This window comes from Entelurus aequoreus, linkage group LG05, assembly GCF_033978785.1.
Source record: "Entelurus aequoreus isolate RoL-2023_Sb linkage group LG05, RoL_Eaeq_v1.1, whole genome shotgun sequence".
In the NCBI taxonomy this organism is placed as follows: domain Eukaryota; kingdom Metazoa; phylum Chordata; class Actinopteri; order Syngnathiformes; family Syngnathidae; genus Entelurus; species Entelurus aequoreus.
Window position 1 is genome coordinate 58,491,653 of NC_084735.1, and position 23,408 is coordinate 58,515,060.

General features: G+C 38.7%; 1 protein-coding gene across 2 annotated transcripts in view; it reads right to left on the reverse strand.

Annotated features, from left to right (window-relative positions):
• med13a (mediator complex subunit 13a) overlaps positions 1-23,408 on the reverse strand; it is a 205,552-nt gene that overhangs the window by 166,429 nt on the left and 15,715 nt on the right. For both annotated transcript variants that reach the window (XM_062048448.1, XM_062048447.1), the window contains exon 2: positions 22,503-22,737. In XM_062048448.1, the coding sequence (XP_061904432.1) occupies positions 22,503-22,737 (235 nt within the window). The remainder of the gene's footprint in view (positions 1-22,502; positions 22,738-23,408) is intronic.

Genomic DNA, 23,408 nt, shown 5'->3' on the forward strand with positions numbered 1-23,408 from the left:
TCTATTGCTAACGATGGATTCTGATGCGTCATCTATGTTGCTGCTTCTTGATATTAGCGCCGCTTTCGATACTGTTGATCATAATATTTTATTAGAGCGTATCAAAACGCGTATTGGGATGTCAGACTTAGCCTTGTCTTGGTTTAACTCTTATCTTACTGACAGGATGCAGTGTGTCTCCCATAACAATGTGACCTCGGACTATGTTAAGGTAACGTGCGGAGTTCCCCAGGGTTCGGTTCTTGGCCCTGCACTCTTTAGTATTTACATGCTGCCGCTAGGTGACATCATACGCAAATACGGTGTTAGCTTTCACTGTTATGCGGATGACACCCAACTCTACATGCCCCTAAAGTTGACCTACACGCCGGATTGTAGTCAGCTGGAGGCGTGTCTTAATGAAATTAAACAATGGATGTCCGCTAACTTTTTGCAACTCAACGCTAAGAAAACGGAAATGCTGATTATCGGTCCTGCTCAACACCGACATCTATTTAATAATACCACCCTAACATTTGACAACCAAACAATTAAACAAGGCGACTCGGTAAAGAATCTGGGTATTATCTTCGACCCAACTCTCTCGTTTGAGTCACACATTAAGAGTGTTACTAAAACGGCCTTCTTTCATCTCCGTAATATCGCTAAAATTCGTTCCATTTTGTCCACAAGCGATGCTGAGATCATTATCCATGCGTTCGTTACATCTCGTCTCGATTACTGTAACGTTTTATTTTCGGGCCTCCCTATGTCTAGCATTAAAAGATTACAGATGGTACAAAATGCGGCTGCTAGACTTTTGACAAAAACAAGAAAGTTTGATCATATTACGCCTATACTGGCTCACTTGCACTGGCTTCCTGTGCACCTAAGATGCGACTTTAAGGTTTTACTACTTACGTATAAAATACTACACGGTCAAGCTCCTGCCTATCTTGCCGATTGTATTGTACCATATGTCCCGGCAAGAAATCTGCGTTCAAAGAACTCCGGCTTATTAGTGATTCCCAGAGCCCAAAAAAAGTCTGCGGGCTATAGAGCGTTTTCTATTCGGGCTCCAATACTATGGAATGCCCTCCCGGTAAAAGTTAGAGATGCTACCTCAGTAGAAGCATTTAAGTCTCATCTTAAAACTCATTTGTATACTCTAGCCTTTAAATAGACTCCCTTTTTAGACCAGTTGATCTGCCGTTTCTTTTCTTTTCTTTTCTACTCAGCTCCGGGGTGGACCGCTAGCCTGTTCATCGGATGGGGACATCTCTACGCTGCTGACCCGTCTCCGCTCGGGATGGTTCCTGCTGGCCCCACCATGGACTGGACTTTCGCTGATGTGTTGGACTTTCACAATATTATGTCAGACCCACTCGACATCCATTGCTTTCGGTCTCCCCTAGAGGGGGGGGTTACCCACATATGCGGTCCTCTCCAAGGTTTCTCATAGTCATTCACATTGACGTCCCACTGGGGTGAGTTTTCCTTGCCCGTATGTGGGCTCTGTACCGAGGATGTCGTTGTGGCTTGTACAGCCCTTTGAGACACTTGTGATTTAGGGCTATATAAATAAACATTGATTGATTGATTGATAGCTGCCAACCGCATCTGTGATCGGGTGAAGTCCTTCGTCGCGCCGTCGATCGCTGGAACGCAGGTGAGCACGGGTGTTGATGAGCAGATGAGGGCTGGCTGGCGTAGGTGGAGCGCTAATATTTTTATCATAGCTCTGTGAGGTCCGGTTGCTAAGTTGCTAAGTTAGCTTCAGCGTCGTTAGCAACAGCATTGTTAAGCTTTGCCAGGCTGAGAATTATTAACCGTGTAGTTACATGTACATGGTTTAATAGTATTGTTGATCTTCTGTCTATCCTTCCAGTCAGGGATTTGTTTATTTTGTTTCTATCTGCATTTGAGACAGATGCTATCACGTTAGCTCAGTAGCTAAAGAGCTTCGCCGATGTATTGTCGTGGAGATAAAAGTCACTGTGAATGTCCATTTCGCTTTCTCGACTCTCATTTTCAAGAGGATATAGTATCCGAGGTGGTTTAAAATACAAATCCATGATCCACAATAGAAAAAGGAGAGAGTGTGGAATCCAATGAGCCCTTGTACCTAAGTTACGGTCAGAGCGAAAAAAGATATGTCTTGCACTGCATTCTAGTCCGTCACTCTAACGTTCCTCATCCACAAATCTTTCATCCTCGCTCAAATTAATGGGGTAATCGTCGCTTTTTCGGTCCGAATCGCTCTAGCTGCGTTGAAAACAATAGGAAAATATGAGGAGGCGAACAACTGACTACGTCACGCTACTTCCAGTAGGGGCAAGGCTTTTTTTTATCAGAGACCAAAAGTTGCGAACTTTATCGTCGTTGTTCTATACTAAATCCTTTCAGCAAAAATATGGCAATATCGCGAAATGATCAAGTATGACACATAGAATGGATCTGCTATCCCCGTTTAAATAAAAAAAATTCATTTCAGTAGGCCTTTAAGGATTGTAGCAATTGTAGTTTTACAGCGGTTTATCATTGATAACGTTAATCCTCACATCCCTAAAGTGTGTGATCAAAGATGCCATATATATATATATATATATATATATATATATATATATATATATATATATACACACACACATATATGTATGTATATATGTATATGTATTAGTTATTTACAACACCCTTGAAATTACTGTTACACATGACAAGACCTCCATTATGCAATATTAACATATGATACGCTCAAACTGAAAAAGAATGTGCCTGCAGCACTCATCCTTCACGGGGCATGGCTTCTTCCGCTCGCTGCTTCTCACATTCGCGTCTGCGTTCTTACGCTGCTTTTTGCTGGAATGAGCGTTGTTCCATGCCGGTGAGGGTCTTGTCTACCCCAGCCATGCTGCCATGGCAGCCCTTTTCACGATGGGCAAGAAGGAAGTTGCGCTACAATGAGAGCTATGGCATTGTCATGAGCTTTTCCAAAAAGGTCACCAAGGCTTTCGGTGAGTTCTAGCCTGGCCTCGATGGTTGGTCCAGACTGTTTTTGGCTGTGCTGCAGTGTCTGCCACTTGCTGTAAACTGCAAGCAGTTTTTGTGTGGCGCTTCTGGATGTCATGGTTTGGAGTATTGCTTTGGCCCAAAATGGCTCTACATCTGCAATCACACTGCTTACTCGAGGTGGGAATCTTTAGCCACCTCAAAATTAGATTACGATAACGATTCAGGAGCTACAATTCAATTAAAAATTGATCATTGATGCATCTTTAATTTATGTACTGTATTATTGATGCAGTTTTACATTTCTTTTTGTTTCACTAAATAAGCTTTTATCACTTTCAACTTTTAAAAACAGTGCATTTGTAATAAGAAATTCCCATCACATTTATTAAATTAGTGGAAAGGTGGGCAAAACTGGAACATAAGTGCCCTGTAATAAAGGAGCTGGTCGGATCTCTCTGTGAGGTGGCTCGCTGCGGTCAGCCAAATTTTAAAACCGTCTGAATGACTTTATTTACAATAAATACATTGATTATTGATGTTTACTAATCGATTTTATAATCGTCCGTGTCCGAATTGCGAGGCATCTAAAAATCGATTATTTCTCCCACCTCACCACATTGTTGAGTTTGTTTTTCCTCGTTGTGGAACTGCACAAACTAGCGAAGCACTTCAACAATTGAAGGTAACTTATTTCCTGCCAGAGGGCCGCTGCTGGCAATACAGATGAGCCATATCTCAGTTTTAGAATGTAAAGTTTTTGTGGTAGCCAATCCGAGATGATCACTCATACCTTGCAAAAGACAGATTGACTGGCTGAATCGAGGCGCCGTGCCATGATCTTATGCGCATTCCCTCCAAGCATGCAATAGGGCAACGTAGTGTATGTAGGAAGGCAAGATTGTTTTATAAATATCTCCACCATGCCTCCATGATTATATTTTACATTTTTATTCAGATTGGAAATACAGGTAAGAAAAGTTGGTTTTACATAAAGTTAAAGTTAAAGTACCAATGATTGTCACACACACACTAGGTGTGGCGAAATTATTCTCTGCATTTGACCCATCCCCCTTGATCACCCCCTGGGAGGTGAGGGGAGCAGTGAGCAGCAGCGGTGGCCGCGCCCGGGAATCATTTTTGGTGATTTAACCCCCAATTCCAACCCTTGATGCTGAGTGCCAAGCAGGGTAGTAATGGGTCCCATTTTTTTATAGTGTTTGGTATGACTCGGCCGGGGTTTGAACTGACAACCTACCGATCTCAGGGCGGACACTCTAACCACTAGGCCACCGAGTAGGTAAATAATAAGTCCCCTTTAAAGTATGTGTACTAAAAACTAAAGAAATTAGTGTTTGGTTCAAAATTGTATTAACATCCTGAGTAAATAAAACAAATGACAAAATGTGAAAGTACATTAACATATCAATGAACCAATAAATGCTTTAGTTTCCACACTTTTTAGTAAAAGACGGCACACAGGTTACATCAGTTATCAGTTCAACACTGGTGTTCAAGCTATCACTAATAAACCAAAGAAGATGTTTAAGATGCGACATTGGTAGTCGTTTGATGTGAATCTTACAACTCACGATCCAATTCCGATTCTTGCGGTGCTGATTTGTATCAGGATCAATCCTTGATTCAATATGATTTTCAATTCAAATCGATTCTCGCAATCTGTAAAATGATGTATGACGTATACGCACAGCGAGTAAGCAAAAAGATTGTCCAAAAACAATTTTAAAAATTGATTCTTAAAAAAATGTATACAAGCTCCAACAGTCCACTTTTTAAAGTTAACATTTTAAAGGCCTACTGAAACCCACTACTACCGACCACGCAGTCTGATAGTTTATATATCAATGATGAAATCTTAACATTGCAACACATGCCAATACGGCCGGGTTAACTAAAAAATTGCAATTTTAAATTTCCCGCTAAACTTCCGGTTGAAAACGTCTATATATGATGACGTATGCGCGTGACGTCACTAGATAAACGGAAGTATTGGTACCCCATTGAATCCAATACAAAAAAGCTCTGTTTTCATCTCAAAATTCCACAGTATTCTGGACATCTGTGTTGGTGAATCTTTTGCAATTTGTTTAATGAACAATGAAGACTGCAAAGAAGAAAGCTGTAGGTGGGATCGGTGTATCAGTGGCTGGCTGTAGCAACACAACCAGGAGGACTTACTTGGATAGCAGACGCGCTAGCAGACGCGCTAGCAGACGCGCTAGCAGACGCGCTAGCCGCCGACCGCACGGATGAACGGGTGAAGTCCTTCGTCCTTCCGTCGATCGCTGGAACGCAGGTGAGCACGGGTGTTGATGAGCAGATGAGGGCTAGCGTAGATGGAGAGCTAATGTTTTTATCATAGCTCTGTGAGGTCCCGTTGCTAAGTTAGCTTCAATGGCGTCGTTAGCAACAGCATTGTTAAGCTTTGCCAGGCTGGGAATTATTAACCGTGTAGTTACATGTACATGGTTTAATAGTATTGTTGATCTTCTGTCTATCCTTCCAGTCAGGGATTTATTTATTTTGTTTCTATCTGCATTTGAGCCAGATGCTATCACGTTAGCTCAGTAGCCAAAGAGCTTCGCCGATGTATTGTCGTGGAGATAAAAGTCACTGTGAATGTCCATTTCGCGTTCTCGACTCTCATTTTCAAGAGGATATAGTATCCGAGGTGGTTTAAAATACAAATCAGTGATGCACAATAGAAAAAGGAGAAAGTGTGGAATCCAATGAACCCTTGTACCTAAGTTACGGTCAGAGCGAAAAAAGATACGTCTTGCACTGCCTCTCTAGTCCTTCACTCTCACTTTCCTCATCCACAAATCTTTCATCCTCGCTCAAATTAATGGGGTAATCGTCGCTTTCTCGGTCCGAATCTCTCTCGCTGCATTGTAAACAATGGTAGAATGTGAGGAGTCCTTCCTCTGGTGACGTCACGCTACTTCCGGTATAGGCAAGGCTTTTTTTTATCAGCGACCAAAAGTTGCGACCTTTATCGTCGTTGTTCTCTACTAAATCCTTTCATCAAAAATATGGCAATATCGCGAAATGATCAAGTATGACACATAGAATGGATCTGCTATCCCCGTTTAAATAAAAACAATTCATTTCAGTAGGCCTTTAACAGACAACTGAAACACTTAAGAACTTTAAACAATAAGCCCTTTTCCACCGCAGGGACTTTACCACTAAATAAAAGTTCCCCCTATGTTTCCACCAAAAACTACCCGGGTAGATTTAGTTCTTTAGAAACTTTTCGAAGCTACCCTGAACCTTTTTGGGAGCGGGCTGTGCTGTCGAACGCTGATTTGGTTGAACACGTTTGGGGCATTCCTAGAACGTATTTTTCAAACGCCCGCCCGCCATTGCGGAGTAAAGTTGTGCGAGGACGACATGTTTATTTCTTATTTCTTGTATATGTCTATAACAACAAACTTGACAACGAAGAGAAAGAAGAACGAAAGGAACTTTTGCGTGTAGCAACTTTTGTGGGGTATCTGTGTGCTGAAGAACGCTGATCAGTGGAACTATCTTGCAGTGTTTTTACTCAGCTGTAGTCTTTAAATTATATGCAGTTTAATGTTGTTTATTATTTTTACAAACTTAATTTCGATACGCGAAGCTACGAGAAGTGGACAGACTCTTTTGATTGTATTTACAGAGCCAGACTCAAAGCAATGACCTCAGCTGCATACTACTCTGACTTTGTTGGATGAATGAGAAATAAAGGAGGCAGCACATGCGTAGAACAAAGGTAAATAACATCAAATTTTAACTATTTACTTCATTACATGTTGTAAAAGAAGTCAGTGACACTTCATTTGAGTAGTTATTAGCCTCAACCCGAGTAAACAGAATGCTAATGCTAACAAGCGTGAGATGCTCACTGACATTTATTATTTACATATTGTTGTTTACAGCTGAAATGGACCAAAGGGAATCACCTGACCCTCATGAATTCATCATTTACTGAGAGGATGACTTTCGGACTGTTGGACATTGAGGACAAAAGCCTGACTTATTATGAACAATTTGGTAATCTTTATTTTTCAAATCATATTGTTTTGTATATTATTGTTATGTATTTCATTTACTTACTTTTTTGTAAAAGGACAGTGACCTAATAGTGTCCGTTTATTTACATTGTATCAGTTGCCAACAAGATACAATGTTGGCAACTGTATCTTGTTGCCAACAAGATACAGTTGTAAACTGTATCATTTACAATGATTCTTAGACTTAAGAAAGTTGATAAATAGCTTTTATTCTTAAGTTTGAGAGTAGGACTAAATTTCGCAAATTCTCAGGACTTAAGTGTAAAATGGCACTCTAAGACGCTTGATAAATACGGCCCCAGGTTTCTATACCAACAATAGTGAAATGTATTGTAATATTCAACAATATTGTTATTTGTATGCTTAATGTTTATGGTTCTAATTGATATATTGATTTACGTTCATTTTAATAACTTTTAAAGAGTCACATTACTATCAAGTTCAAGCTAGCTTCTAGTTTCTTCCTTCAAATACAAACGTTATTCTATTTGAATGGTATTTATCAGCTTGCAGAGGCAGGGATGTTCCTTACTTTATCATGCATCCATCAACAATTATGCCTTTATCTACCCCGTCTAACCCAGGGTCTCAGAGTGCAGCACTGTGGGAAACACTGCTCAAACAAACCTTGTCTGCCTCCCCCCTCACTCTGCTTATTGGGCGGCCTCATTATCTTTAATAAAGAAACAAATAACAGTGTTTCCCATAAACTGCCAAGATACCTGTGGCGGTGGGGGCGTGGCTATGGGCGTGGTCACCATGACATCATCGAGTAATTTGCATAATTTACTACAATGATAGGATTTTCTCCAAAAAGGCTCAAAAAATGTATACTTACTAATTAATAATAACAGTTTTGTTTTAAACGTCCATCCATCCATCCATCCATCCATCCATTTTACAATATAATTACAACACTTTATGTACATATTTATATACAGATATGAACTATAAGTTATTCACTGAAATATATTTATTAATTGTGGTTCGTACAAAAAATATATCTTATAATATATATACGTTTCTTTTCTTTTCTTTTCTACTCTGCTCCGGGGTGGACCGCTAGCCTGTCCATCAGATGGGGACATCTCTACGCTGCTGACCCGTCTCCACTCGGGATGGTTCCCGCTGGCCCCACCATGGACTGGACTTTCGCTGATGTGTTGGACTTTCACAATATTATGTCAGACCCACTCGACACCGAGGATGTCGTTGTGGCTTGTACAGCCCTTTGAGACACTAGTGATTTAGGGCTATATAAATAAACATTGATTGATTGATTGATTGATAAAATATAAAAGCTAAAATGTCTCTTAAAGCTCTGCCCCTTTAATTAGTGCATACTAAATAATTTAACTTTAGCCTACTACTACAACCATATTATTTACCAGCAACATAAAGTTAAACAGAGGCAGAGGTGTCCTGCCACAGTCAGTAACAAATAAACAGAAAACAGTAGTGGTCAAATACAAATAAGGCAACAAGAGAAGTATCCTACACTTCTCTTTTGTAAAGTAAATCTGAACAGCCTATATGGGCATCTACATCAACTATATGATTTGCCTGAGAAGCTGGACAGGACAAAAAAAAAAAAAATAAATTATTATTTATTTATTTTGTATTTTTTATTTGTGGCGGACGTAATTATTTCGTGACGGGTCGCCACGAATAAATGAATGTGTGGGAAACACTGAATAAAGACAAATAATCAAATAAAGGAGAGATAATGTTTGAATACAATTTGAACAGCTCTGGGCCCCAATAATTCATCTAATTTCAAAAGTTTCCAAAGGGGCAAGGTGTCAAATCTGCGGCCTGTGAGTGATCTGGATCACTATGGGTCTCTAGCAGACTGCTGGGAGTGAGAGTTGGGTGCAATTTAATAGATAATGACAATGTGGGTTGATTTTTTTCTCTCCCCAGGTTGTTCTACCACATCCCAGAAGGTGCTACAGTAACTGCCATTGTGCAATATCACATGTCTCCCCATCTAATGTCTGACAGCATCAGAAATCAAGTATAACACAACGGGCAACAGGTGCAGTACACTACACTTACAGGCTACCTGTACTGCATACCTAACAGTATTGGCGAAAAATCTAAACATTAAAGGGGCCCTATCATGCAAAATCAACTTATCTTACCTGTTAGTACCTGCTTATGTGCACATTGCAGTGATATTTATAAAATAATCTTGCCTTCTTATCGACTTCCTCCAAACTGTCCATTTGCAATGTTCCACAATTAGTGAAGTCACCTAATCAGCGGATTATCCATATTTGCTATAAATCAACCCAGATTGCCTTGCGTGCGTCCGCCATTTTAATTTATAGGCACGCATCTGTAGTTTGGACGACAAAATGCCTACAATTCAACATGAAGAACCAAAATGGTGTTATTGGTTGTATTCCCCAACTCAGGACACTATTCAAACCTCCAGTCTCAAGATGTAAGAAGCACCTTTGTTTCGCGGCAATGTACAATACATAAAGTCTTTGACAGCCAATACACGTAATCGGTATTGGGATTAGTATCGGCCGATCTCGCTCATGGATGATAGGTATCCAAATCGGCAGCATAAAACACTGTTGGAACATCCCTACTAAAAATCAGTTATATATTCAATTTGATAACTCCTAAGGCATGACAGAAAAACGCTACTTCACCAATAAGCAATCAATACCACAATTGTGTTCTACATATTTCAAGATCAAATCTCAGTCTGATGTGAAATTGCATGTCTAAGCATGTGTAAAACCATATTTTCCAAATACACACTCTGTGTAACACCTCTCTTACTTGAAACATGTCACTCACAATTAGAGTTGAGACACACTCCTCAAGTTATTACCGTAATTTCCGGACTATAAGCCGCACCTGACTATAAGCCGCACCAGCTAAATTTAGGGGAAAATACAGATTGCTCCATATATAAGCCGCACCCGACTATAAGCCGCAGGGTTTTGATGTGTAATTACCGTAGTATATAGGGGTTCCTGCTACCACGGAGGGGATTGTCGGGACAGAGATGACTGTTTGGGAACGCAAAGCGTCCCATTTATTAACAATAAATCTTTCAATCATTCAATCAAACTTTCACATCTTTGACATGGCGAACAGCATTCGTGCAGAGTACAAATAATACAACGGTGCAAAGTAATACAAAGTGCTCGCCTGTACGTTATCAAAATAACCAGCCTACCGGTATATGAAAAGTCAGTCTTTAATCATTGTGTCATCGTCTTCCTCCTGCGTACTAAAACCACCGAAATCCTCTTCGTCGGTGTCGGAAAAGAACAGGCCGTAAATAAGCCGCACCCTTGTATAAGCCGCAGGGACCAGAACGAGGGGAAAAAGTAGCGGCTTATAGTCCGGAAATTACGGTACTCAGAACGGTTAGGCCGTAATGAGCTGCCCGTTGAGCCATTCAAGTTTCATACAGTTTACTTCAGGGACAATGTCCAATAATGAAAAAGTCTCATGGACAGATCCGGCTTGTAAAGTTCAATCAACATGACAGACGGCTTGAATAAAAATGCATGTGTCGGTGCTCTTACTGTTACTGGAGAGAGGAGAGTACGACCGTGTCCACCTCCTGGCCACATGGTTACTCCTGCAAGCTGCAGTTATGAACTCGGCTGAGATCAGGGGCCGTATTTATCAAGCTTCTTAGAATTACTCCTAAGAAGTCTGCTAAGAGTTGACCTAAGAGTAAATAAATTCTTCGCTGAAAGCTGCACTTAAAAGTTAGTTATCAAGCGTCTTACTCACACTTTCAGCGAAGTGTAGGACTGAATCTTAAGTGTCACACTCAGAGCTGAATTACGACATTACTATGTGCCGTAAACGGAATTTTAGGTGACGTAATTTCTGTGTCCATAGAAATTACCAATCATGGAAGGGAATCCCTTGTCTAAGAATAAATAAATATCTTAGAAATATTTAAGTGGACAATGGGAATGTATATTTTGACAATAAACTACAAAATAATACAAAACAAACAAACAATATTGGCAATGAATCAAAAATAAATGTTTCCTTTTTGTTGCACCTTTCCTGCTTCCTGCTCCCAGACCGTAGACGAAGAGCGCAGGGGAGACACTTCTCCAGGATGTATGCTCGGGGCAACACCCTTCACTTTACCCGGCAGTGGGTCTCCACAGCGGACGACTTTAGGGTGAATGATGAGTCCGGCGATTAGTTGCAAATCTTGCTTTATTGATTGCTTGCACACAGCCAATCCAACACAAAACAAACTAGTCCCCGCCCGCACTCACGCTACCGCTCCCTCTCTTCTCTCGCCCACACACTCACTGACGTCACTCACCTCACATGCTGTCACCTATAAAGGGCCACACACACACATACGCTACTCTCATAACATTTTCTTTCCAATTCATTAATTAGGCAACTAATTTGAAACTGGTGTGGGTGGCTCTATATATACCAACCCACTGCAGCCACATGCAGAAATCAACATGGAATCGAAAATTATTAAATCTGTGACAAAAATAATACCCGCTCTGTCTAAACGATACCGTTTGATCAGCTGCTCGTCATCAAACAAAGCCAGGACATCCTTCCGCTCCCTGAACGTTTGCGCACGTCTCTCTCGCCTCAGTGCCATCCCCTGCTGGCAACTCCTAACCACTTAGGACACCTCTGAAGGTCTCTTAAATATCGTGGAGAGTAGGAGTGATTCTTAGACTTAAGAAAGTTGATAAATAGCTTTTATTCTTAAGTTTGAGAGTAGGACTAAATTTCGCAAATTCTCAGGACTTAAGTGTAAAATGGCACTCTAAGACGCTTGATAAATACGGCCCCAGGTTTCTATACCAACATCCTTTTTTGTTTATCCTCAGTAGAATAGCCAAAGAAGAATCAAGGTTTCTTGCTGTGTTTTCTATAGGCTGATATGTGCACTCACTCCGTACCCCCAAACACTCATGTGACAATAAGACCATGTGACAGTAAGTGTATCCACAGTGCCTTGCAGGTGTTGGCACTACCAGCCTGGCTCATTCCTCATAGGTGTCAACATTTCCCTGGGGCGCTTACTCTGTGGGTATTCCCTGTGCCCACATGACAAGCACTGAAACCTGTGTAATTTTTCAAAGAGCAACCAATAACTTATTATGACACGCTGATTTATGTTCAAGTTTTTAACCATCCAAAAGCTGCAAGCCCTTCCCGTTATCTTTTACAGCCATCACTCTTGACCAACTCCAACAAAGTAGTGGGGGAAGTTCATTACATATTCATAAATTCACAGAATATATTTTTAGCCAGCACACTTACCCACATTTACTGAGTGTCGTTTTTAATCATCTAATTTGCAAACGCAACCAAAGATATGGCAGTACAGTGGGTTACACTTATATATTAGTGTCAGAATACTACAGGGCATAAAAACTGATGTAGCACAGAGTGAGCTTTTTATACTCCGCATTCCTTGTTAAAATATGAATATAAATGTGTCTGGGAGGCTGCAGGCTAAATTCTTTTTTGAGTCAAAGCTGACAATCTCAGATTTTGTTTTTAAAAAGAATACCTGAGGCCCCCAATGCTGCTATACACATATGTGCGTGTACCTCCTAAGACCTGTAAACAGCTTTGATGTGAGCTTGCCTTTTAACCATCACTTTAAAGTATATAATACCATACCAGTACTCTCACCCACTAAAACCTAGTGACGGTGCTTTTATAGGCACCCATCAAATTCTGTTGGTACTACAGCGTACCGATTCATGTATAATCAAACGGTACCATATTTCAATACCTTTGTTGCATGTGACATCACTTTTGTTTGCAGACTTTACACCGGCTCAAACACTTGGTGGGAAAACAAGCACTTCTAACAGACTCAGCCGGAATGCCTCTATGTAATGTTGGCCTACTACTCTACTGTATTTTAATGTGGGTCATTATGGTGGTACTTCGAGAGCCCAATTGTTTTTGAGGTGGTAATTGGTGAAAAAAGTTTGAATATCACTGACTTAGTATATCCACTCCAGAAAAAAAATTATCTTCATTTTCTTAGCTTTATTTACAGACAGTCTTTCAACATGCTGACACTCTCAATGATCTGTAAAACTGCTTTTTATGTACTATGGATGCCATGTAGTCTATACACAACTACCATTTAGGGATGTAACGATAAACGCTATTAACAATAATTGGGACTCCCGATGATAAGTATTACCGATTTAAAATAAAATGATCGAAAAAAACACTATTAATAACAACACTCTGATAAACTCATTGACTGATTTGCGATAGCTTAAATGCATAAAAATAAAAGACATTAACACATTTCCCAATTAAGAAACAACAAATCTAACAAATATATATAAATACATTACTGTCTGAACAACGAAGATATTCAATTGTGCGCATTAAACCTCCAAGCTGTACTCTCTTAGCACAGAGTGGTAGATCTATACTCAGAGGAATACAAGACAGCAGTGTTTTTAAGGTGCGGGCAAGGACCACTGACTGAACAGAGTAGGACACCACAACCTCGCCAGAAATAATAAATAATAATAATAGATTGTATTTGTTACGCACTTTTCTTTAAATAAATCTTAAAGTGCTACAGTCTGAACCAATATTTAAAACAATAAAAACTTAGCCATTAAAACAGATAATACTAAAACACGATCAGTGAAGCATTAAAAACACAGAACATGCAAATTAGTGGGATTTCTAACAGTTAGTCGATTTATTTTAGTTAATTTAAATATATATACTGTTTACATTAACCTGTAACCTGCTCAGTGGCCTTGTGGTTAGAGTGTCCGCCCTGAGATCGGTAGGTCGTGAGTTCAAACCCCGGCCGAGTCATACCAAAAACTATAAAAATGGGACCCATTATTGGAATTGGGGGTTAAATCACCAAAATGATTCCCCAGCTCGGCCACCGCTGCTGCTCCCCTCAGCTCCCAGGGTGTGGAACAAGGGCATGGGTCAAACGCAGAGGTTAATTTCACCACACCTGGTGTGTGTGTGACTATTAGTGGTACTTTAACTTCAACATACCTACACATACACATGTGCGCACACACACTTTGCTGGGATGTTGCTGACGTCCCGCCCAATGAATACTGGTGGTGGTCAAGTTCGCTCTGTTTTCAATGGGTACTAGGCACCGTTTAGCCTTTCTCGAAGACAAAATGCCCTATGCTTGTGTTGTTTTCGGCTGTACGAACCGTTCAAATCATTCAGAGTTCCTCAGAGGTTCTCAAAATGGCCGGAAAAGTACAAAATTTGTGGATAATACTACCACCACCATGTTTGACGGTAGGAATTGGTGTTCCTGGGATTATAGGCCTGACCTTTTCTGGCAAAAAAGTTCCATTACTACCACGAGCCTCTGCAGCCGCAGCCGCGCAGGGCACCGCCATCTTGAGAACGTTTTTTCTCCTCCAAACATATTGCTGGATATTGTGGCCAAATAGTTACATTTTTGTTTCATCTGACCACAGAACTTTCCTCCAGAAGGTCTTATCTTTGTCCATGTGATCAGCAGCAAACTTTAGACAAGCCTTAAGGTGTCGCTTCTGGAAGAAGGGCTTCCTTCTTGCATGGTAGCCTCTCAGTCCATGGCGATGCAGCAGCTTCCAATTCATTGCAGACCTGCTTTTTGGTGGTTCTCTGTTGACTCTTGATCATCCTGACCAATTTTCTCTCAGCAGCAGGTGATAGCTTGCATTTTCTTTCTGATCGTGGCAGTGACAAAACTGTGCCATGCACTTTATACTTACGAACAATTGTCTGCACAGTTGCTCTTGGGACCTTAAGCTGCTTAGAAATGGCTCCAAGTGACTTTCCTGACTTGTTCAAGTCAATGATAATTTTTTTCAGATCTGTGCTGAGTTCCTTTGACTTTCCCATTGTCGCGTTTGTAACCGAGTCTAATGACTGCATCACATGAGCACCATTTGAATGGGCTCAGAGAAGTACAGGTGTCGTCAATCATAATCACTCACATGAAGTTAAGAGGCCATGCCGTGAAGCTAATTTGATTTGATTGCAACTTTTCTACATCACCAAAATTGATCATGTATGTTGCTGTATGTATACTTTTGACCCAGCAGATTACACACACACACACATACACACACACATACATATATATATACACATATATATATATATATATATATATATATATATATATATATATATATATATATATATATATATATATATATATATATATATATATATATATATATATATATATATATATATATATATATATATATATATATATTTATATATATACACATACACATATATATATATATATTTATATATATATATATTTATATATATACACATACACATATATATATATATTTATATATATATATATATATATATATATATATATATATATATATATATATTTATTTATTCGCGATATCACATTGTTCATAGTTAATTATAATTATGGGGGGGATAATTATAATGGGGGATTCAACCCACGCATCGCAATGGTATTACGATAGATCTAGTGTTTGTCCGGGGTGTCACCACCTCCAAAGTTATGATACTCCTGTACACTAAAGTAATGTTCGATCATTACCTTATAAAATTCGAAGTTCTGACTCATTGTCAACAAGCTAATAATAACCACTGCTTTAGCAGCCGCAACATTAATGCTGTCACAACTATGACTCTTGCTGGCCTACTGCCTTCGGTAATGGCACCATTCCCAAATTATATGAACTCTATCGATAACCTCACTAACAACTTTAACGATGCCCTGCGCGACATCATTGATAGTATAGCACCGCTAAAGCTAAAAAAGGCCCCTAAAAGGCATACCCCCTGGTTCACAGAAGAAACTACAGCTCTTAAACTATGTAAAAAGCTGGAACGCAAATGGCGTGCGACTAAACTTGGTTTTCCATCAAGCATGGAGTGATAGTTTAATAACTTATAAAAAGCATGCTTACCTTAGATAAAGCTAATTACTACTCAAATCTTATCCGCCTCAAGAAAAACAACCCTAAATATTTGTTCAGTACAGTAGCATGGCTAACCCAACAAGGGACTCCTCCCAGTAGCTCCACCCACTCGGCTGATGACTTTATCCATCCATCCATTTTCTACCCCTTATTCCCTTTGGGGTCGCGGGGGGCGCTGGAGCCTCTCTCAGCTACAATCGGGCAGAAGGCGGGGTACACCCTGGACAAGTCGCCACCTCATCACAGGGCCAACACAGATAGACAGACAACATTCACACTCACATTGACACACTAGGGCCAATTTAGTGTTGCCAATCAACCTATCTGAATGTCTTTAATAAGAAAATTAAACTCATTAGAAAGGTTCCCTCCCAGGTTTTTCATTGTATCCCATTGGGTTTAGTTTTTACTTGCCCTGATGTGGGTTCTGAGCAGAGGATGTAGTTGTGGCTTGTGCAGCCCTTTGAGACACTTGTGATTAAGGGCTATATAAATAAACTTTGATTGATTGATTGATAACTCAGAATTAATTGTGATTAATCGCAGATTGATATACTTTTTGATCATGAATAAAAGGTACCTAAGACAGGTAATTTTCAAGTTTTTGAATGGACATTTAATTTGCTTTAACGAAATGTGTTTTAAACATTATGCTCTTCAAAACAGCTCAACACAAATAAGACAAACACACTTTTAATGACAATAAAAAAAATGTCTGCTGTATGTTGGTGTCTTGCCAGATTTTGTATTTTGTAGAAATACAGAATTGGTATTCCTGCTTTAGGAGCGCTTGCATTCAGAGAAGGAGCTACACCATGTTTAGATACCGGTTTCACGCATTAATGACACAAAATGTGGATTGTTACGATCCTACTTTGAATGTCAAAGATGTTTGGTAACATAATCTGTGATATTTCTACATGAATGAATGCTTCTGATATTCTGTACATTACATGTTTTACAAGTTAATGGTCTTCACATTGCTGCATGGCAATGTTTTAGCCCTCTCTATTTATTAATACTATGTACAAAACCCAAAACCAGTGAAATTGGGACGTTGTGTAAATCGTAAATAGAAACAGAATACAATGATTTGCAAATCCTTTTCAATGCAGCGTTTGCAGTGATGCAGTCACTGCACCGGTCTGTTGTGGTGAAAAAGGAGCTGAGCAAGAAGGAAAAGCTCTCGATTTACCGGTCAGTTTACGTTCCTACCCTCACCTATGGTCACAAGCTCTGAGTAATGACCAAAAGGACAAGGTCGCGAATACAAGCGGCATAAATGAGTTTCCTCCGCAGGATGTCTGGGATCACCCTCAGGGATAGGGTGAGGAGCTCGGTCATCCAGGAGAGACCCGCTGCTCCTTCACGTCGAAAGGAGCCAGCTGAGATGGCTAGGGCATCTACTAGGGATGCCTCCTGGACGCCTCCCCGTTGAGGTGTTTCGGGCATAGGAGGGAGACCTCGGGGAAGACATAGGACACGTTGGAGGAACTATGTCTCATAGCTGGCCTGGGGACGCCTGCTGTTTAACTGCAGGAGGTGGCCGAAGACACGTAAGTCTGGGCATTTCTGCTTAGACTGCTGCCCCCACGATCCGGACTCGGATAGGCGGTGGAAAAAATGGATGGATGGATAACATTCAACACTACCTTATTATTAATGATAACACTGGTCATTTTGGTCATGATAACCGCAATATGAATGACTGCGTGGGTTCTCTATGGGTATTTCAGCTTCCTCCCACTTCCAAAGACACAAGGATAGGCTGATTGGCAACACTATATTGGCCCTAATATGTGAATGTGAGAGTGAATGGTTGTCTGTTTTGGCCCTGTAATGAGGTAGCGACTTGACCAGGCTGTACCCTGCCTTCCGCACAAGTGCAACTGGCATAGACTCCAGCCCTCCCGCGACCCCGAAAGGGACACACGGTAGAAAATGGATAGATGGATGGATATTGTTACATCTCTACTGTTATCTAATGTCTTGGAAATGCAACTGCATGCACAGTCTACAACAGGGGTCACCAACGCGGTGCCCGCGGGCACCAGGTCGCCCATAAGGACCAGATGAGTCGCCCGCGGGCCTGTTCTAAAAAAATAAATAAAAAAATAAAAAAAATAAAATATATATATATATATATATATATATATATATATTTTAAATTAAATCTACATAGAAAAAACACAAGATACACTTTCAATCAGTGCATCAACCCAAACAACCTCCCCCATGCACACTCATCCACACCCACAAAAGGGGTTATTTCTTTCTGCTACCAATATTCTGGTGCCCACAACATAGACAACACATCTGCAAGGGACACAGTCCCTGAAGCACACATGATTGTATAGGCTGCTGGTCCACTAACATTTTCATTAATTACTATTTTTTATGTAATTATTTTTATATTGTTTTACTTTCTTTTTTATCCAAGAAAATGTTTTTTATTTATTTATCTTATTTTATTTTATTTTTTAAAAAAGGGCCTTATCTTCAACAGACCAGGTTGTCAATGAAATTAGATTTGTTTAAAGGGTTTTTTAAACCAGGCCCAGTCCAGATAATGTCCAAGTCGGACTCAGCAACACACACCTTCATTCATGTACACAGAAAAAAATTAGGGAACACAACAGATTGCATATAATTTATAAACAAAATTACATTTTCAAAATAAGCATTTATGTACAGTCCAGATTATGTCCAGGTCACTCAAATTAGGGAACACAACAACAGATATCATATAATCTATAAACATAATTATACTTTCAAAATAAGCCTTTGAGGACTTCTCATCTTTTTTTTAATGTGTTTTGGCATCATTATCGTTTTCAACCATGTAACTTTCTAAAGTTAGAAAATACTGAATAAATGTTTTAAAGAAAGTAATACTAAGTGAATATCTGTTTTTGGCCTTAAAAATAAACATTTTACAGAGTACTATAATTAAATTGACTAAATCATGATTGTCAATGAACTCTCCTAAAATAACAGAAACCACATTAAGCTTCATAAACAAACCAATCCTTAAACACATTTTTTCAACTTCCACCCAAAACAAAGACACAATATGACAATACCAAAACAAATGTAGGGTGGATTCAGGCTCCTGACAACAAAATCGGCAATCATCTGACTCTGTCATATTCCATAATTTTAACATTTTCCCTGTGGGTAAGAAGTTATAAATAATTTTAATTTCAATATAACGATTTTGCACATCGATAGTGGTTTTATAGATTAGTTTGAATATGGCATCCCATGGCAACGGGCAGTCAAAAAAGTCCTCCCATTTTCCATTTGTGTTGTATGAGGCAGCCTTCAAAGATTTCTTTATTAAATAAAAATTATATATTTTTCTATTTATTTTAGTTCCTTTTTGCCAACTAGAATTTCTTATTAGAGGTTTACAAACTAATAATTTAGTAGTTCCATAATTAATTATTTGTTTCCATCTTTTCCCAATTACTCCAGTTAGTTGATAAAATGAAAAGCTTGAGCAAGCATCACCATACATAGCTCTAAATTCATCATACTTCATAATTTTACCATTCTCATTGATAATATCATTGACAAAAATGATTCCTCTTTCAAACATATTTTTCCAAAAGAAAGGCTTTCCATCTATTACAATATTAGAGTTCATCCATATTAACTGCTGCAAAAAATCATCTCTTTTTTCTGGCACATAAAATTGAAAACACCACTATGAGTGGATTGTTTCCTTTATGAACCCCGCCATGTTTCCCAGCAGACTCTCTGGGAGGGGATCACTTGTAAAAAAGGATACAATTTATTTTGATACAGTACATGTTTTTTGTCCAACAGGACATTTGTGTACCACTCAATGTTTAAATACATCTTTGGAACAATTGATGCTTTTAAAGACAGACACATAGCTTCAAGGTTGAGAAGTTTCAGGCCCCCATATTCATACTCTTTGTACAAAACCTTTCTTTTAATCTTTTCTGGTTTGCCGTTCAAGACACAATCGAAAAGACCCTCCACTCATAAATCTTAAAAAAGTTTTGTGATGGAGCTGGTAATGACAAAAACAAATAAATAAATTGAGGAATAATTAACGAGTTGGCAATAGACATTTTACCATACAAGGTTAGGGATTTCCCTTTCCATAATTGCATAATTTTGTCCAGCTTTCTTAGTCGATTATCATAATTTACTGAGCCTAGATCTTCCAGATTTTCTGGCACAACAACACCAAGTATGTTAACTGGTCCATCTGTCCACAAAACAGGCACTTTGCATTTCATTCGAAAGGACGTTCCCTTTAGATTTCCGATCCTTAACATTTTACATTTATCATAATTAAGCTTAAGGCCAGATTGCTGTGAAAATATGTCCAAAAGATTAAGAAGGTTCCGCAAACAATGAGGAAAAATCTTATCTTTGTGAATCAGCCTTTTCTGACATGAACTTCATCAAGAACAAACACAGAACACGCCTCACTGATGCACATCTGCAAGACTCACTCAGAGTTGCAGTGTCAAGTTACACACCAGAGTACAACACACTAGTTAACAGCATGCAATGCCAGGCTTCCCACTAACTGACAAAGAAACAGATAACAGATTTGGTGTCCAGTTCAAAGTGTGACATGATTTAAAAATCTGAGAGTTTACTTTTGTATTTTACATGAGTTATTATTTGTACAAACATGGTGAAAAGTAATTCATGATTTGTTAAAAAATGTTAGTGGCTAGCTAGTTAAAATGGGATATTGTGATTTCACAAGACTGTCTTAGAAGTGATCATTGGAAAATGTTCAATTTGAAAAATGTGCACTTAGAGAAAATATAAAAATAAAGTGTTGCATATTGATATTTATCTGTTTCTATATATATTTATTGTGAGAAATCATTAAGATGATCAGTGTTTCCACAAAGATACATATCATTAATTATTAATAATAACAGAGTTAAAGGTAAATTGAGCAAATTGGCTACTTCTGGCAATTTATTTAAGTGTGTATCTAACTGGTAGCCATTTGCATTAATCAGTACCCAAGAAGTAGCCCTTGGTTTCAAAAAGGTTGGTGACCCCTGGTCTACAATATACCAAAACAAGATATAACAACTGGACAACACTGTTACGTTAAACCAGGGGTCACCAACCTTTTTGAAACCAAGAGCTACTTCTTGGGTACTGATTAATGCGAAGGGCTACCAGTTTGATACACACTTAAATAAATTGCAGAAAATAGCCAATTTGCTCAATTTACCTTCAACTCTATGTTATTATTAATAATTAATGATATTTACACTTAATTGAATGGTTTAAAAGAGGAGAAAACACACAAAAAATGACAATTACATTTTGAAACATAGTCTATCTTCAATTTCGACTCTTTAAAATTCAAAATTCAACCGAAAAAAAAGAAGACAAAAACTAGCTAATTCGAATCTTTTTGAAAACATTTAAAAAAAATAATTTATGGAACATCATTAGTAATTTTTCCTGATTAAGATTAATTTTAGAATTTTGATGACATGTTTTAAATAGGTTAAAATCCAATCTGCATTTTGTTAGAATATATAACAAATTGGACCAAGCTATATTTCTAACAAAGACAAATCATTATTTCTTCTAGAATTTTTTTTCAAAGAAATTCAAAAGACTTTGAAATAAGATTTAAATTTGATTCTACAGATTTTCTAAATTTGCCAGAATAATTTTTTTGAATTTTAATCATAATAAGTTTGAAGAAATATTTCACAAATATTCTTCGTCGAAAAAACAGAAGCTAAAATGAAGAATTAAATTAGAATGTATTTATTATTCTTTACAATAAAAAATAAATTTACTTGAACATTGATTTAAATTGTCAGGAAAGAAGAGGAAGGAATTTAAAAGGTAAAAAGGTATATGTGTTTAAAAATCCTAAAATCATTTTTAAGGTTGTATTTTTTCTCTAAAATTGTCTTTCTGAAAGTTATAAGAAGCAAAGTAAAAAAATAATGAATTTATTTAAACAAGTGAAGACCAAGCCTTTAAAATATTTTCTTGGATTTTCAAATTCTATTTGAGTTTTGTCTCTCTTAGAATTAAAAATGTCGGGCAAAGCGAGACCAGCTTGCTAGTAAATAAATACAATTTAAAAAATAGAGGCAGCTCACTGGTAAGTGCTGTTATTTGAGCTATTTTTAGAACAGGCCAGCGGGCTACTCATCTGGTCCTTACGGGCTACCTGGTGCCCGCGGGCACCGCGTTGGTGACCCCTGCGTTAAACAAATATATTATTAGAAAATAATCAACGTGTATTACCACATGAACACACACAAAAGTACTGAAAATAGGTACCTTTGGTACCGATCCCTACTCAATCCTGTAAAGCTTAACTTTCATGTCAGGAACAACTTGTTCCAGTATGTACTAAGGAAGCGTCGTACTAAGAGTGCATTGCATCATTTTTATTAAATATGTGTGCACTAGCAGTCCTCACCTGCAAGCTCAGGGTGGATGAGATCAGCAAAGTTAGGGTCCTCCCCCCACCAGAAGAGCCAAATCTCTCGCCGACCTTGCCGCTGGCAGCGCCGCCATACACTTAGCACCTCTGCCTTTAGGCAGCGGCTGAAGCTGCAAAGGATGGGGTCCTCCTCCGTCACCGGGAACAGGATTGGTGCAGAGGCGGGACCCTGCATCACAAACCTCTTCCATTTGATTCCAGTCAAGTCCGCCTGAAGGAAAGAGAGAGATTGTTAGGTTGTAATTTTAATTGCACATCAGTTAGCCAGCAGAAGCACACAAACAAATAGTCTAGCTAATGGTAAAACAAATCAAACAATGGTAGCAAAAGATGTACCATCTGACAAAATAAGATGGCAAGCTATAGTTATGTTACAACTTATGCTAAATTGGCAGTATTGCTACTGTTTGGGAACTGTATTGTTTTAGTTTTGATAGATAAGACAAGTGCTACTACACTTACCTGACTTATTTGATGTAATTGACCATGAAAATTAGCAGATGGCAATTTTTTTGTTTTATTGTTGACAACCTATTCAGTCTTGGTCTCCTAACTGACAGAAGGTTAACCAGCGTGGCTAGTTTAGCATATACTGGTACAATTTATTAGTTTTAGCATCTCTAATGTACAAAACGTATCAAAGTGCATCATTATTCAGTACAGGATTTCCCCTACATGTATCGTATCATAAAAATGTAACACTATGCTTTTTCTTTGAAAACAAAAAAGCGTGCATCTGAATCACCTGCCAGCAGCGCTACAGCTGGCCGCGCACCTGATTGGAGTTGACACTCGACAAAAGTAAGGAGAGAAAATGGAAGATAAAGGCATTTCAAAACAATTAAGGCATTTCTTGTTCAAGCCTGTGTAAACTACCCTCGT